Source organism: Entelurus aequoreus, linkage group LG14 (assembly GCF_033978785.1).
Source record: "Entelurus aequoreus isolate RoL-2023_Sb linkage group LG14, RoL_Eaeq_v1.1, whole genome shotgun sequence".
NCBI lineage: Eukaryota > Metazoa > Chordata > Actinopteri > Syngnathiformes > Syngnathidae > Entelurus > Entelurus aequoreus.
In genome coordinates this window covers 38,540,069-38,557,546 of record NC_084744.1, presented here as the reverse complement: position 1 = coordinate 38,557,546, position 17,478 = coordinate 38,540,069, and the positions used below count along the sequence as shown (strand labels likewise).

At 44.2% G+C, this 17,478-nt stretch overlaps 1 protein-coding gene across 1 annotated transcript in view; it reads left to right on the top strand.

Annotated features, from left to right (window-relative positions):
* The window catches only part of csrnp3 (cysteine-serine-rich nuclear protein 3), an 85,213-nt gene that overhangs the window by 53,986 nt on the left and 13,749 nt on the right, over nucleotides 1–17,478 (top strand). Inside the window, exons 2-3 of the mRNA XM_062068796.1 lie at nucleotides 10,694–10,863; nucleotides 13,156–13,415. Coding sequence (XP_061924780.1) covers nucleotides 10,713–10,863; nucleotides 13,156–13,415 — 411 coding nt within the window. The 5' untranslated portion in view covers nucleotides 10,694–10,712. The remainder of the gene's footprint in view (nucleotides 1–10,693; nucleotides 10,864–13,155; nucleotides 13,416–17,478) is intronic.

Genomic DNA, 17,478 nt, shown 5'->3' with positions numbered 1-17,478 from the left:
CCGGCTTATGTTCAGTCATTTCATATTTACATTTACATCCGGCTTATGTTCAGTCATTTAATATTTACATTTACACCCGGCTTATGTTCAGTCATTTCATATTTACATTTACATCCGGCTTATGTTCAGTCATTTAATATTTACATTTACATCCGGCTTATGTTCAGTCATTTCATATTTACATTTACACCCGGCTTATGTTCAGTCATTTAATATTTACATTTACATCCGGCTTATGTTCAGTCATTTAATATTTACATTTACACCCGGCTTATGTTCAGTCATTTAATATTTACATTTACACCCGGCTTATGTTCAGTCATTTAATATTTACATTTACACCCGGCTTATGTTCAGTCATTTAATATTTACATTTACACCCGGCTTATGGGCCACAAATAAGTGAACTCTGCCTATGGCAAAATGGTAGTTTAAAAATTTTGAGCTGTGAAGATTTACAATGAAGTACAAATTACAATTTTCTTTTAATAATTTAAATACATTTAAATTAAAAACATTTTTAAAAACGTGCACAGCACTAGCCCTGGGCTGATGACAAATTTTGCTCGACGATATATCCAAATTATTGCCGATAAACACGTTATTATCAACATTATTTTGACACCAAATTAACTATTGATGTGTAGCCGGATCGAGTCTGCGTTGTGTATTGCTGGTGTTGCCTGGAAGACAAGGGGACTCGGTGGTTACCTTTAGCCGAAACAGGTGGCGTATTTATTGCTGTATGAAATACACAGGAAATAATGCAGCTGCATTAACACACGACTCTGCAGCACACCAGTCTCCTCACAGCATGTCTCAACAGCAAGTGGGTTAAATGCTATATAAAACGTTCACAAATGTCACAAAACCTAAACATCACAATTACTAATACACTGAAAATTAATACACCACTAAGGCTGCAGCTAACGATTATTTTTCTATCGATTAATCTATAGATTATTTTTTTCGATTAATCGGTTAATCTATAGATTAATATTGATTGATTGATTGATTATTTTTCCTTTTACCGATTATTTTTTATTTTATTTTATTTAAAATGAAGGTGAAAAAATAAAAGTAGGCCAGTTTTTTCAAAAGGCATGGCTTTTATTTACAAAAAAAAAAAGTATGGCCACTCAGTCAACATTGACAACAACATGACAACATATTCTGTAACAATGTAAACATTTAAAACTTTTAACATTTAACAAAATTAAAAGTAGCTTATTTGCTTTTTAATGTGCAAATATAAAAGTAAACATCCAGTGCAAATCTTAATATTCTGCAATAGTATAAGCATTTCAAAAGTAAAAGTATTGCTTATTTTGCTTTAAAATGTGCAAAAATAAAGATAAACATCCAATACAAAAAAGTGCAAAACGAAATATTCTGTAACAACAGTGTAAACATTTCAACAAAAGTGAAAGTATTGCTTATTTGCTAAAATGTGCAAAAATAAAGATAAACATCCAATACCAAAAAGTGCCAATCTAAATATTCTGGAGCACTGTAAACATTAAGTATTGCTTTTAAAATGTGCAAAATAAACATCCAGTCCAACACAGTACACAATAACCAATTCTACTCATTCCAGTGAGTGTCTAACAGTTGTAATAGAAGAAAGGTTAGCATGTCTACATGCTCTGCTTCTTTTCTTGTTTACAATATTCCCAGCAGCTGAAAATAGGCACTCAGAAGGGGTCGATGTGGCTGGAACTGAGAGGTAATTAGCCGTCACCTCAAACCAGGACTGCGAGCGAGCTGAGCTGCAGTTTAAGTTTCTAGAAGGTCAACGGGCTCATAGTGATGTTACTAGTAGTTGACTGGGAGGTGTTTATAATCATTTGGGGAGAGTCCGCTGCCTGATGCTCACCTGCTAAACACCTATCTGCTAGACCAGACCTGGGCATTCTGCGGCCCGCGGGCCGCATCCGGCCCCTTGTGCGTCCCTGTCCGGCCCGCGTGAGGCCAATTATAAATTACAAAATAAATTTTAAAAAGTATCTATGTCGAGTGTGCAATACAACAGTGCTGCTTTGGTTTTGAAAATCGTTATTTGTATTACTTCCGTGTGGACGTATGCGTGTGCGTGATTGTGAGTGAATGTGAACAGCTGCAATAACAAATTACAAAATAAAGTTGAAAAAACATCTATGTCGTGCGCGCAATACCTCTGTGCTGCTTTTATTTTGAAAAGTATTATTTATGGGCGTGTGTAACCTGCGAGTGAAGGTGCACATGCAGCGACAAGTGATGCACGGTTTACACCCGAGACGCTAAAAAGAGAAAAGTTGATGAAGAATGACGTGTTTCCAACAAGACATGGACTGCAAAGCAACGTTCCCTCTAAGGTGCGTGCCTGCGCAATTGCGCACTGCTCAAGCGTCCGCTGCGCGCAGCAAATATATGCCGCGCACCAAATCAAATCCCATCTGAATTCTAAACAAAATAAACATATTTATTCTATGTAATTTTGCAATGCAACTTTGAGTGACAGTGACAACAAGCGGCCCTAACGGTGTTCGTCAACACCGTTCAATTGAACACCGTTCAATTATTGTAACGTCTATCGAGATGCTTCGAGGACAGGTTTGCAAATACATCAAAGATTTCTAATTTCTAATGGATAAAGCTTTGGCCTGGACAAGAGGTCATCAGGTGGTCCCCAACGTTCACCGAGTGTTTCGACCCTTAACCACAACACTCTACGGTTGGTGGGTCAGCAGTGATTGGCCAGATCATTGCCCCTCTCATCCAGGCTTCCAGCTATTGTCCTTTATTTTATGCCAGAGCCAACAGGAGGCTCTCTCTGCCGCTTCTCCCAGCCTACGAACGGCTGTTTTCCTTGAGTGACCTCTCAATCCGACCTTTGTCATCAGATTCCACACAGATTGAGCAGGGAATCCTCAACATCCAACTTCCACTGTCATCAGCCATGCCATCCACCCCTTGTCCCGGCAGTCCTGGACAAGTTGTTGGTCATTTGTTTTCTTCCTCTCTGCCGCTTCCTCACATCCCTCCTCCCATGGGACAGTAAGTTCCACCAGGATGATTTTCTTTCCCTCTGGGGACCACATAACTATATCTGGTCTTAGAGTGGTGGACAGTACCGCCTCTGGGAAGAGGAGCTTCCTCCCCAGGTCGACCTCCATCTCCCAACCCTGGGCCAACTGCAGGAAGTTTTGCTTGGCTTGGCCTTGGATAACTGGTCTATGACCCTCTTTCACAAAGGTGATGGTGCTCAGCAGTGGCTTAGTTTTGGCCGGGTGTTTCTTTCTCCTCTCTTGCTCTAAGATGTTTGCGAGCATTGCCAACACCTCGTCATGGCGCCACCTGTATCTTCCCTGGGTCAATGCTGTTTTGCACCCAGAAAGAATATGCGCCATAGTTCCTTTACCGCCACACAACCTGCACAGCGGGTCCTCCCTCATTCCCCACCTATGCAAGTTGACTGGGGTCGGCAGGGTGTCGTATACTGCTCGGAGCAGAAACGAGATACGAAACGGCTCCAGCCTCCACAGTTCACTCCACGTCACGGTCCTCTTGGGAAGGTTCCACCTTGTCCAGGCACCTTGGGTTGCGAGCTCAACGGCTTTAGCTCTTCTTCCTTCCAAGGTTTCGAACTTCATCCTGGATCATGGTCCTCTTTTCCCTGGGAGTGGACTTGGACCACTGCTGGAAATGTGATGTTCCTAGACCCTGTCTTCCAGTGCAAGGGCTTCCGATGGTATCTTTGGTCCTGAGAGATGATTCTGCCTGGGTAACAGCAGTGCTGGCGGCCCACTTCCTGCCAGATCTTGTTCTTATTCCAGCTTCCCTGATGAGTTGATCTTGGGAGTCCCTATACGTCAGGGAAAGTCTGCATTTTGCGACTTTAAACTCCTCCACAACTGAAGACAGGGGGAGCTGGAGCTGACCCGACCTTATGTAGAGCCCCGTAAATGTAAAGCTTGGGGGTATTCCCAACCATTTACGAAGATGCTTGTTGAACTTCCTCTCCAACCCTTCAACTGTTGTTATGGCCACTTCGTACACAGTGAGAAGCCACATAAGTCTTTGGAGTAGGCCATGCTGGTAGATCCAGCACTTGTATTTCCCAGGCAGACCAGAATTGTCAATCTTTTTCAACCATTCTTCAACTTGATTTTCGGTGCTGGAGATGCTGTTTTTATCTGTCATGGAATCATCATACCACTTTCCAAGGCATTTAATAGGGTTCCCCTGGATGTTCGGGATTGTTTCCCCCTGAACAAGCAGCTTGAACTTTCCCGTTGTTTTTCCCTTTTGGATCACCAGACACCTTGATTTCTTGGGCTTGAAGATCATCTTTGCCCAAGTAGCCATACGATCCAGTTCCGCCAGGACCCATCTTGCCTGCACGTGAGTTGGTGTTATCACGGTAAGATCATCCATGAATGCCCTGATTGCTGGTTGTTGGCTTCCTGCTGCAGTCTTTGGTCCTCTTGACTTTATGATCGCTGCAGAGATGATCAGGTTCATTCCCATGACAAACAAGATGGGGGAGATGGTGCACCCTGTAACTATTCCTTTCTCCACTGGCTGCCATTTTGTTGTGAACATGGCTGCTTGGAATCGTAGCTTGATGTCTCCCAGGTAGCTGGTGATCATCCCCTGGATGTGATGTGGTAATGGTCCATAGCCACTTGGATCACGTTATGGGGAATTGACCCATATGCATTAGCAAAATCAAGCCAGACTACTGTTAGGTTGCCTTTCCTCTCCTTTGCTTCTTGGATAAGTTGGCTGAGGACCCCTGTATGCTCCAGGCACCCGGAGAACCCTTCGATACCGCCCTTCTGGATGGAGGTGTCAATATATCCATTCCGGGTCATATAGGAGCTCATTCTTTTGGCCAGCACTGAAAAGAAGATTTTCCCCTCCACACTGAGCAAGGAAATGGTTCGGAACTGGCTGATCTTTGTGGATCCCCGTTCTTTCGGCACAAAACACCCTTCTGCCCTTCTCCAGCTTGTTGTTATGGTTCCTTTGTCCCATATCACCCGCATAAGCTTCCACAGCCTGTGTAGGAGCTTAGGGCATTTCTTGTACACTTTGTAAGGTATACCGCTGGGACAGAAGCTGATCTCGCGTGCTTTACAACCTCTTGAACCTCTCTCCATGATGGATATTCTGTGCTGAGGGAGGATGTTGGTGGACTGATGGTACCAAGCCCGTGATTTTCTGGTAGGGCATCGTTTCTTGAAGGGTCACTGAATGTCTCTTCAACAAACTCTTCCACCTCCTCCTTAGAACTTGTTAGAGTCCCTGACCTCGCCTCTCCCAAAAGTGACTTAGTGAAGCGATAGGGGTCTTTTATGAACTGGGCTCGTGCAGCTTCCTGCCTTTTCCGCCTTTGCCTTTTGCCTTTGCCCTTCGGCTCTTCTCAGCCTGATGAGCTGCTCGCGGAGGCTCGCTGTCAGTTCTTTTAATCCTTCCTTTTCTTCCGTGCTTGCCAATTTGAATTGCTTTTTCAGGGTTTTAATCTCCTTCCGAAGTTCTTTGATCTTTCTTTCTCTTCTGTTTTCCTGCTTTCCTGGTCTGGCAGTGTTCTCTCTCCTTGGCACTGTTCCAAACCGTTCTTTTGCCAAGTTGTAGGTGATGACTGTGAGTGAATCCACCTTCCTTTCTACTGAACCTGCTTGAACCATTTCAAGCACCCTGTCCAGATCTTCATCGAGCATGGACCACTCCTTGGTCTCACTCATCTTAGGCCACTTGATTCTTTCCTTTGTTGGCTGGGGTGGGCTTTCTGGGATGGCATTTGAGGTTGTCCTTGTGTGTTTTTGGGGGATTGCAGGCACTGAGAGATCTCTAGGACTGTGGTTTGCTTCCTGCCTAGGGTTCTCCTGCGTCTCACCAGACGGAATTATATCGATCACTTTATTGAGCAAAACTGTTTATATTCGGCCATAACCACACCAAAAACATGAGTTTTCACACTTCTATCTCGAAAAACTAGTCATTTTCTGCCGTACAAACCAGGCTAAAACCAACTTGTCATCTGTCACCAACACGCATAGCACTAAACCACTGGTGCGTTTATGGCCACACAAAAAGTCGGACAACTCAAACACCACACAAAGTTACACTATGACTCCTCAGTCATACGTGTGCTTATTTTACTGTCATTTATTATTAATGTTAATTTATTTATATTAGTCATGGAATGCTGTTACACACACTATGTTGAAGTATTACTATTATTATTAATTATTATTATTATTATTATTATTTATCTTACGGTATATATCAAAAATAATATTGAGCAAAATTTAATTGAAATATTGTCGATGTGGCCCTCCAACAGTGCTCGGGTTGCTCATGCGGCCCCCGGTAAAAATTAATTGCCCACCCCTGTGCTAGACGCTGAAGCGCTGACTACATGCGCTCTGAATATGCACTGCTGATTGGCTGATAATGCTTTGTGTGTACCAATCAGATGGTTGTGTGGGTGAGACAATGCTGCGTGCTGAGACAGAGGCAGAAGGAGCAAAGCAGCTTGTTAAGACTTTAGCAGCTAAAGTTAGCTTTAGCTTAGAAACTCGTTCAATAGACCCCCGTACCGAACCGAAAGCCCCGTACCGAAACGGTTCAATACAAAACACGTACCGTTACACCCCTAGCAGATACAAATGACACATTCATGTTTTTGTGTAATGATGACAACGTATGCTAACGCGGACAATTGACTAGTTGATGGTTGATAGTTTTCTTTTCAAATGTTCGTTCATAGCCGTTGTGCTGCTATGATAGGCCATTTCCGCTCGACACAGTGTGCATACAACAACATTATTAGGCTGTGTATTGAAATACTCCCACACTTTTGACGACTTTTGGCGTGCGTTTTCCCCCTCGCTCGCACAGCCTGCTTTGCGCTCCGCCATGACGGTAGTGTGACGTAAATATGCGACGCGTCGACGCACAAAAACGGCGTTGACGTATTTACGTAACCGATGACGTCGACTACGTCGACGCGTCGTTTCAGCCTTATACACCACCGTCAAATATTTTATACAATAGGAAAATAAACAAATTAAAACAGTACAGAAAAATACAATAAAGTTTTGCGAGCAACAGAAACATACCTGTATGAAATACACAGGAAATAATGCAGCAGCATTAACACACGACTCTGCAGCACACCAGTCTAAAATGGAGGGAAAACTTCGATGAAGTGCCGCAGCCACTGTGTGAGTGAGAAGTGCTACCGAACAGTACACTAGCAAAACGTTTGCTAAAACACTCAAACTCTGAGCAAAACAAGTGTACATGAACATATCAGCAACATTAGCAGCACAAGAGTAACTTATAACCTCGTTTCACAGTTACATTCTCTTTAAAACACGAGAGCAGAGAAAAACGCTCACCTCCTCATGGCATGTCTCAACAGCAAGTGAGGACGACAACGTCACTACCGGAAGAAGGTAAGACTTCAAAATAAAATGACAAATGCTCCCAAAACGAACTATTTGCTGAAAAAATTACAAAATAAAAGTGACAATGAATACAATAGAGCAATCAAATAAAACGTGAGGGAATTTTGGTGGAATGCATAACATATATATTATATACGGTACCTGCTACAGATGTAATGATAATTTACAATAATGCATGGTTATCCTTGGGACGGCGTGGCGAAGTTGGTAGAGTGGCCGAGCCAGCAATCGGAGGGTTGCTGGTTACTGGGGTTCAATCCCCACCTTCTACCATCCTAGTCACGTCCGTTGTGTCCTTGGGCAAGACACTTCACCCTTGCTCCTGATGGCTGCTGGTTAGCGCCTTGCATGGCAGCTCCCGCCATCAGTGTGTGAATGGGTGAATGTGGAAATACTGTCAAAGCGCTTTGAGTACCTTGAAGGTAGAAAAGCGCTATACAAGTATAACCCATTTATCATTTATCATTTATTATCCCGGAAATGTGTCCCGTGAAAAACCGTCCGACCGGAACTCTCTAATAACTAAAGTTCCTTGGGTGAATAATGTAAACTCACTATACCGGTATGTTTTAGCGCTTTCATGGTGAGTTTACTGACAGATATGAGAAAGAACTTTACACTACTTTATATTAGAAATGGCAACAGTGGAGGATGAATGTCACATAACAAGAAGATAGAGAAAAAGAAGAAACTACAGTGTTGGTACGGACTACAATGGCAGACGCGCCCACATTTTCAGGACTTATGCAGAACCCAAATACAGATCAGCAGGTACCAAAAGGTTGCTTTTGCATAATAATGCGAAACAAAACACCAGATAATATATCTTACCTTATGCACACACACCATAATAATACTCCTATGTTGAAGCACAGTACAATCCATCACACGGTGTGGCTTCATAGCTTACCAAAGTCCTACTAAAACATTTTGATAGATTTTTGAGCGCCATGTGTAATGTTCTATATTTTTAATGGAACATATTATATTTTGGTGTTGTTTACTTGAGTCATATTGCTATCATACCTCTTACCATGCATCTCTTATGTTTGACTGCCATCTACTGGTCACACTTATCACTACACCATGTACCAAATAAAATTGTTTTGAGGTCGGTAAGCACAACCAGAATTATTCCGTACATTAGGCGCAGCGGGTTATAAGGCGCACTGTCGATTTTTGAGAAAATGAAGGGATTTTAAGTGCGCCTTATAGATAATACAGTATTCCAAAATGCATGAACCTTAGAATTTGACGCTTTTTTAACACGAGTACCCAACATTGTGACAACATTTATAAGTCAGAAAAGACGACATTTTTCATAGGTCCTCTTTAATATAATAATTTTCACTTAAGAAACTTCTCTATGACTTTAGTGCCAGACTTCTTCACCAAATGATTCCCGGGCGCGGCCACCGCTGCTGCTTACTGCTCCCCTGTGGGGAATCGGTCAAATGCAGAGGATAATTTCACCGCACCTAGCGTGTATGTGACAATCATTGGCACTTTTAACTTTTTAACATTAACCTCTGTTTGCTTGATATTGTCATTACTGCCAGATCTATTACTAATGAGTACCACTGTGGCCGATACGGACCAAAGCTGAGAAACAGCTAGGAGGCGCTAGTGGCCAACAATGGGCCCTATGGTTGAAAAACACTGATATAGATAAAGCAGTCAAAAGTTGACCTCTTACATATGTTTGTTAGTTAGCAGGCTCTTCCTGGTTTGTATGGGATGACAAACTGATGATTATTCAGATCTTCACTGCGGTAAATTATACCGTGTACCATTTTGGTTCGGGCATCTGGTCAGGATGCCACCCGAATGCCTCCCTCGGGAGGTGTTTAGGGCACGTCCAACCGGTAGGAGGCCACGGGGAAGACCCAGGACACGTTGGGAAGACTATGTCTCCCGGCTGGCCTGGGAACGCCTCGGGATCCCCCGGGAGGAGCTGGACGAAGTGGCTGGGGAGAGGAAAGTCTGGGCTTCCCTGCTTAGGCTGCTGCCCCCGCGACCCGACCTCGGATAAGCGGAAGAAGATGGATGGATGGATGGCATTTTCTTATATGGATTGTGAACTAGCATGTATTTGTATTTGGTCACAGAATCATTTCGAGGATTATTATACTAAGGAAATATGCCCTTAGTTAGCTTCGGGTGCAGATGTCCTTCACAAGCTCTGTAAAGAGTGGTGGCCCTTTCCGCCAGGACAATTGGAAGCCCCCCCAGGTAGGAGTAGAGGATTGGGGTTGGAGGTCACCCAACTCAAACTGATCAGAGGAATAAGGTCAGGGAAAGATTGGCCAAACAACAAACTGGGCTTTGTCCAGACTGGCCGGTTCCCATGCTAGAGTTACGAAGAGTGGGGGTCTTTGTGTAAGGGGTATTTAGGTACAGTGGTCAGAGAGGACATCAATGTTTATCAATCAATGTTTACTTATATAGCCCTAAATCACGAGTGTCTCAAAGGGCTGCACAAGCCACAACGACATCCTCGGCTCAGATCCCACATCAGGGCAAGAAAAAACACAACCCATCAGAAGAGTAATCAGGCCCATATTCTTTCTCCTGGAAGCTGCAGTTCCAGTCTGAAACAAATAAATCTTTTTGTTTGACGATTCCTCGTTGCCGTCTTCTTGGCTCATCAGCCATCACACGACCATCAAATATACAACAACACCAAAACTAAATTGGATTCTTTCTTGGACACGTAGCACACCTCGACATTGACACCTCTTATTTGAATTATTAGTTTATTCCTGCTCACAATGTATTGTTGTTTACTGCTTTATTATGTCAGAATGGCATTATGGCCCAAGACTAGATATAATTTACTCTGACATACGTGGCTTTGAAATATCAAACTTTGCATTGTAATTGTCAGAAATGTCATTGCACTGTTGGTCAAGCCTCCTCTTTTCCCATTTCCTGTGATCATCCAATAAAAGGAGCAAAATGAACTTCCTGTACGTCAGCTCGAGAATGTAATTAGTGGCTCACGCTGGCCATGGCGGCTCCTCTGTGTCAAGGTGATCAATTGCCGGGGGAACGCCAGCGAGAGCAGCAGGAGAGATGGTGGGAGGGTGGGAGGGGGGTCTGTATGTGTGTGCGTGTGTGTGTGTGTGTCAGTAGATGCTTCTGTGGTGCTAATTGAGTGTGTTGAGGATTATGGAGGCCCCTAAACTGGATATTAAATAATGCGTGGCCTTTCTGCTGCCTTTGTGTTTCAGGTGCAGATGTGTGGAGGCCATGAGCGGAATACTGAAGAGGAAATTCGAGGAGGTGGAAGCCTCCTCCTCCCCGTGCTCTTCCTTAAGGGAATCTGATGATGAGGTGTCCTGCAGTGAGAGCGGGAATAGCAGCGACAGCGTCAACCCGTCTGCTTCTGGCCCTTTCACCCGTGAGTCTCATTCTCCCCATTCACCTTCCTGAATTTCACGTTATTACAAACCCCAAAAGCAGTGAAGTTGTCACGTTGTGTAAATGGTAAATAAAAAGAGAATACAATAATTTGCAAATCCTTTTCAACTTATATTCAATTGAATAGACTACAAAGACAAGATACTTAATGTTGGAACTGGTAAGCGTTATTTTTTGCAAATATTAGCTCATTTGGAATTCGATGGCTGCAACAGGTTTAAAAAAAGCTGGCAATCTAGAGATTTCACCATCTCCGCTCCGTAATATCATCAAAAGGTTCAGAGTATCTGGAGAAATCACTGCACGTAAGCGGCAAGGCCGAAAATCAACATTGAATGCCCGTGACCTTCGATCCCACAGAAGGTACTGAATCAAAAAGCGACATCAGTGTGTAAACGATATCACCACATGGGCTCAGGAACACTTCAGAAAACCACTGTCAGTAACTACAGTTGGTCGCTACATCTGTAAGTGCAAGTTAAAACTCTACTATCCAAAATCCAAAGCCATTTATCAACAACACCCAGAAACGCCGCCGGCTTCGCTGGGCCCGAGCTCATCTAAGATGGACTGATGCAAAGTGGAAAACTGTACTGACGAGTCCACATTTGTTTTTGAAAACTCTGGACGTCGTGTCCTCCAGACCAAAGAGGAAAAGAACCATCCGGACTGTTCTAGGCGCAAAGTGTAAAAGGCAGCATCTGTGATGGTATGGGGGTGTATTGGTGCCCAAGGCATGGGTAACTTACACATCTGTGAAGGCACCATTAATGTATGTACTTTTATACAGCTTTTGGAGCAACATATGTTGCCATCCAAGCAACGTTATCATGGACGCCCCTGCTTATTTCAGCAAGACAATGCCAAGCCACGTGTTACAACAGCATGGCTTCATAGTAAAAGAGTGCGGGTACTAGACTGGCCTGCCTGTAGTCCAGACCTATCTCCCATTGAACGTGGACCCCGACTTAAACAAGTTGAAAAACGTATTCGGGTGTTACCATTTAGTGGTCAATTGTACGGAATATGCACTGTACTGTGCAATCTACTAATAAAAGTGTCAATCAATCAATCAATTGAAAATGTGTGGTGCAATATGAAGGCTAAAATAGCAGAATTATTACCTGACACTTCCTGCTATTCATGATCTTTTATTATTACCTTGTAAAAAGGCAGACTAGATTGTGCAGGTGTACCTAATGTTTGCCCGTCTGGTCCAAGGCTGGCCTCTAGTCCGTGGTCAGGTGACTGAAAACACGCCTGCAGACGCAAAAACTGTTGCTCAAACCAGCTGATTTTCTTACGTTTTCCTGGAAATTCAGGAATTCCTGAAATTCTTTAACAGTATTATTCAATTCCAAATTGTCACTAACACATTTCTTCACCAATTCAAACATTCCAGCATCAACCAATTCAGCTAATTTAGACATTCATGCTATTTGTCACCCTTCAATTCCCAAATTACAAGGAAGTTCCCGCTGAAATGAGTAGGACATGTTTCCAAGTTCCGCCAGTCCCACATTTCTCAACCGATTGAATTAGTTCTAACACCAACAAGTTCAGCAAATGAATTTTATTGCATGGCGCCATCTTGAAAGTATGCTAGCTGTTCCCCTGTCAGAATGTTAATGTTAGCATGTTAAAATTTTAAGCTAGCATTTTAGCTAATTGTGTATATTTTAAACCTAATAATCATGGATTACATTACTTGGTGCCATTTTATAAGTATGCCAGCTGTTCCCGTTATCATGCTAACGTTTTATGCTAGCATTTTAGCTAATTTCGTACTTTTTAACCTAATAGTCATGGATTCCGTTACTTGGTGCCATTTTAAAAGTATGCTAGCCTTTCACCTGTCCGCATGCTAATAGTAGTGTATGGTTTGTATTAACATGCCAGAGGCTGGTCACCTTGGAGACCTGCTGCGGGTATGGGTACTAATATTATGTGTGCTAATATTAGCACGCTAACGTTTTATGTTAGCATTTTAACAATTTTTTGAAGTTTTAACTTTATGCCATCTTAGAAGTATGTTAGCTATTCCCCTGTTATCATGCTACTGTTAGCATGCTAACAGTTTATGCTATAATTTCAGCTAATTTTGTACTTTCTAACCCAATAGTCATGGATTTCATTACTTGGCGCCATCTTGCCTTAAAATCCTCCAACATGGAAGCCAAACGATTGAAGAAGTGCATTACAGTAGAGAGTAGTAGAAGTTGTCAGCGACATGTTGAAAGAAGAAGATGGTGTGATCTTTTCTCCTCCACAGCGGGCTCCATCCTGAAGAGGGAAAAGCGTCTTTGCACGAGGAGGGTGCACTTCGAGAAAGTGACGGTGTACTACTTCAGCCGGCGCCAGGGCTTCACCAGCGTACCCAGTCAGGGCGGCAGCACGCTGGGAATGTCCAACCGACACAGCTGGGTCAAACAGTTCTCCCTCGGGGAGTTTGCCACTGAGCAGGAGAGGCTCCATAGAGGCATGCTGAGAGAGCACCTGAAGGAGGAGAAACTCAACTCCATCAAAGTCAAGGTAAAGTCACTTGCTGTTAGGGCCCTAAGCTTTTTCTTGCCCTAAACAAAATTGTTTTGTGGCCCCATTTTGGGTTTTAGTATTACTTGTGTCACATGCGAGGGGTTATAGTTTTAGCAGTTTAGCAGCAACGCAGCCATGTCCATTCTAAAGCCAGGGTTAGGGATACATTGCTAACTTAGCATCGTTTCCAACACGACCATCATGACAAATGTGCGGCCGTATTTTCAAACCATGTTAGAATTTATATTGTAGCCAAAACCTTTCTCCTAAGTTAGTTCTAAAAAACATTTGTTTTTTTCATTGTTTTGCCCAGTTATTTTGTGTTATGTATATATACATATATACTGTATATATATACTACATACATATATATATACACACACACACACACACACACACACACACACACACACACACACACATACACACACACACACACACACACACACACACATGCATACATACACACACATATATACGCATTGCATGCAGTGAGAGGCGACGGGCTGGGCTGGCAGTTCTTGTTGACCCCCGGCTCAAAGCCTGCATGTTGGAGTTCAACCCAGTGGACAAGAGGGTAGCTTCCCTCCGCTTTCGGGTGAGGGGACGGGTCCTGACTGTTTGTGTTTACGCACCAAACAGCAGATCAGAGTACCCACACTTTTTGGATTCACTCGAGGGAGTACTGGAGAGTGCCCCGCCAGTTGATTCCCTTGTTTTACTGGGGTACTTCAACGCTCATATTGGCAACGACAGTGAAACCTGGAGAGGCATGATTGGGAAGAATGGCCGCCCGGATCTGAAACCGAGTGGTGTTTTGTTATTGGACTTTTGTGCTCGTCACAGATTGTCCATAACGAACACCATGTTCAAACATAAGGGTGTCCATATGTGCACTTGGCACCAGGACACCCTAAGCCGCAGTTCCATGATCGACTTTGTAGTTGTGTCATCGGATTTGCGGTCTCATGTTTTGGACACTCGGGTGAAGAGAGGGGCGGAGCTTTTTACCGATCACCACCTGGTGGTGAGTTGGCTGCGATGGTGGGGGAGGATGCCCTGGCAGACCTGGCAGGCCAAAACGCATTGTGAGAGTCTGCCGGGAACGTCTATCAGAGTCTTCTGTCAGAGAAAGTTTCAATTCCCAGCTCCAGAAAAACTTTGAACATGTAACGAGGGAGGTGCTGGACATTGAGTCATAGTGGACAATGTTCTGTACCTCTATTGTTGAGGCGGCCGATTGGAGCTGTGGCCGCAAGGTTGTTGGTGCCTGTCGTGGCGGTAATCCTAGAACCCGATGGTGGACACCAGCGGTGAGGGATGCCGTCAAGCTGAAGAAAGAGTCCTATCAGGTCCTTTTGGCTCAGCGGACAGGTACCGACAGGCCAAGCGGTGTGCGTCTTCAGCAGTCACAGAGGCAAAAACTCGGACATGGGAGGAGTTCGGGGAAGCCATGGCTTTGAAGCGATTCTGGGCCACCATTCGCCGCCTCAGAAAGGGGAAGCAGTGCACTGTCAACACCATGTTTGGTGAGGATGGTGTTCTGCTGACCTCTACTGTGGATGTTGTAGATCAGTGGAGGGAATACTTCGAAGCCCCCTCAATCCCACCTAAACGTCTTCCTATGAGGAAGCATTGCCTGGGGAATCTGTGGTGGGCTCTCCTATTTCTGGGGATGAGGTTGCCAAGGTAGTTAAAAAGCTCCTCAGTGGCAAGGCCCCGGGGGTGGATGAGATCTGCCCGGAGTCCCTTAAGGCTCTGGATGCTGTGGGGCTGTCTTGGTTGACAAGACTCTGCAACATTGCGTTGACGATTAGAGTGTCCGCCCTGAGATCAGTAGGTTGTGAGTTCAAACCCCGGCCGAGTCATACCAAAGACTACAAAACATGGGAACCATTACCTCCCTGCTTGGCACTCAGCATCAAGGGTTGGACTTGGGGGTTAAATCACCAAAAATGATTCCCGGGCGCGGCCACTATTGCTGCCCACTGATCCCCTCACCTCCCAGGGGTTGATCAAGGGTGATGGGTCAAATGCAGAGAATAATTTTGCCACACCTAGTCTGTGTTTGACAATCATTGGTACTTTAACATCGGTGGCGGTACTTCTTAATTAGTAGACCAGATTGGTGGTTCCTCTCTATAAAAAGGGAAACCGGACGGTGTGTTCCAACTATCGTGGGATCACACTCCTCAGCCTTCCTGGTTAGGTCTTTTCAGGTGTACTGGAGAGGAGGCTACGCCGGATAGTCGAACCTCAGGAGGAACAGTGTGGTTTACGTCCTGGTTGTGGAACTGTGGACCAGCTCTATACTCTCGGCAGGGTCCTTGAAGGTGCATGGGAGTTTGCCACAACCAGTCTACATATGCTTTGTGGACTTGGAGAAGGTGTCCTCGACTGTGGAAGTCCTGTCGGGAGTGCTCAGAGAGTATGGGGCATCGGACTGTCTGAGTGTGGTGGTCCGCTCCCTGTATGATCAGTGTCAGAGCTTGGTCCGCTTGACCTGTTTCCAGTGAGGGTTGGACTCCGCAAAGGCTGCCCTTTGTCACCGATTCTGTTCAGAACTTTTATGGACAGAATTTCTAGGCGCAGTCAGGGTGTTGAGGGAATCCGGTTTGGTGGCTGCAGGACTAGGTGTCTGCTTTTTGCAGATGATGTGGTCCTGATGGATTAGTCTGGCCATTAATCTAGTCTTCAGCTCTCACTGGATCGGTTTGCAGCAAAGTGTGAAGCGACTTGGATGAGAATCAGCACCTCCAAGTTCGAGTCCAAGGTTCTCGCCCGGAAAAGGGTGGAGTGCCATCTCTGAGTTGGGGACGCTGTATCGATCCGTTGTGGTGAAGAAGGAGCTGAGTCGGAAAGCAAAGCTCTCAATTTACCGGTCGATCTACGTTCACATCCTCACCTCAGGTGATGAGCTTTGGGTTATGACCGAAAGGACAACAACACGGGTCCAAGTGGCTAAAATTAGTTTCTTCCGCCGGGTGGCGGGTCTCTCCCTTACAGATAGGGTGAGAAGATCTGTCATCCAGGAGGAGCTCAAAGTAAAGCCGCTGCTCCTCCACATGGAGAGGAGCCAGATGAGGTGGTTCGGGCATCTGGTCAGGATGCCACCCGAACGCCTCCCTAGGGAGGTGTTTAGGGCACGTCCGACCGGTAGGAGGCCACGGGGAAGACCCAGGAGACGTTGGGAAGACTATGTCTCCCGGCTGGCCTGGGAACGCCTCGGGATCCCCCGGGAGGAGTTGGACCAAGTGGCTGCGGAGAGGGAATTCTGGCCTGACCTCAGATTAGCGGAAGAAAATGAATGGATGGATATATACTGTATATACACATATGATGAAGCCTACTAGGATGAGAGGCGAAATGTCTTTTAAGACTAACCAAACAGTCCAGTTGCGATCGATGGAATGCACTGAGATGATATATCTGTATACGCAGAGTGTATATACAACGTTGATGAAGAGTTTTAAGATTGCAATGGTGACTCCTAGGGCTGTGAATCTTTGGGTGTCCCACGATTCGATTCAAAATCGCTTTTTTTTTCAATTCAACACGATTCTCGATTCAAAAACAATTTTTTTTTTTTTTTTTAAATGAAAACAATACACAACAATACCATAATAATGCAATACAATTTCAAAACCAAACCTGACCCAGCAACATTCAGAATAGCAATAAACAGAGCAATTGAGAGCAATTGAGGACACACAAACATGACACGGAACAATCTAAAAGTAGTGATACAAAAAATTAATATTATCAACAACAGTATCAATATTAGTAACAATTTCAACATAGCAGTGATTAAAAATCCCTCATTGATATTATCATTAAAAAAAAAAAAAAAAAGAAAGAACAATAGTGTCACAGTTGCTTACACTTGCATCGCATCTCATAAGCTTGACAACACATTGTGTCCAATATTTTCCACAAAGAGATAAGTCATATTTTGGTTCATTTAATAGTTAAAACAAATTTAAATAATGGATCCCATATTCCAATATATGACTCATTATTATCTAAACTAAATGCAGTTTTTTCTACTGATATCATCTCC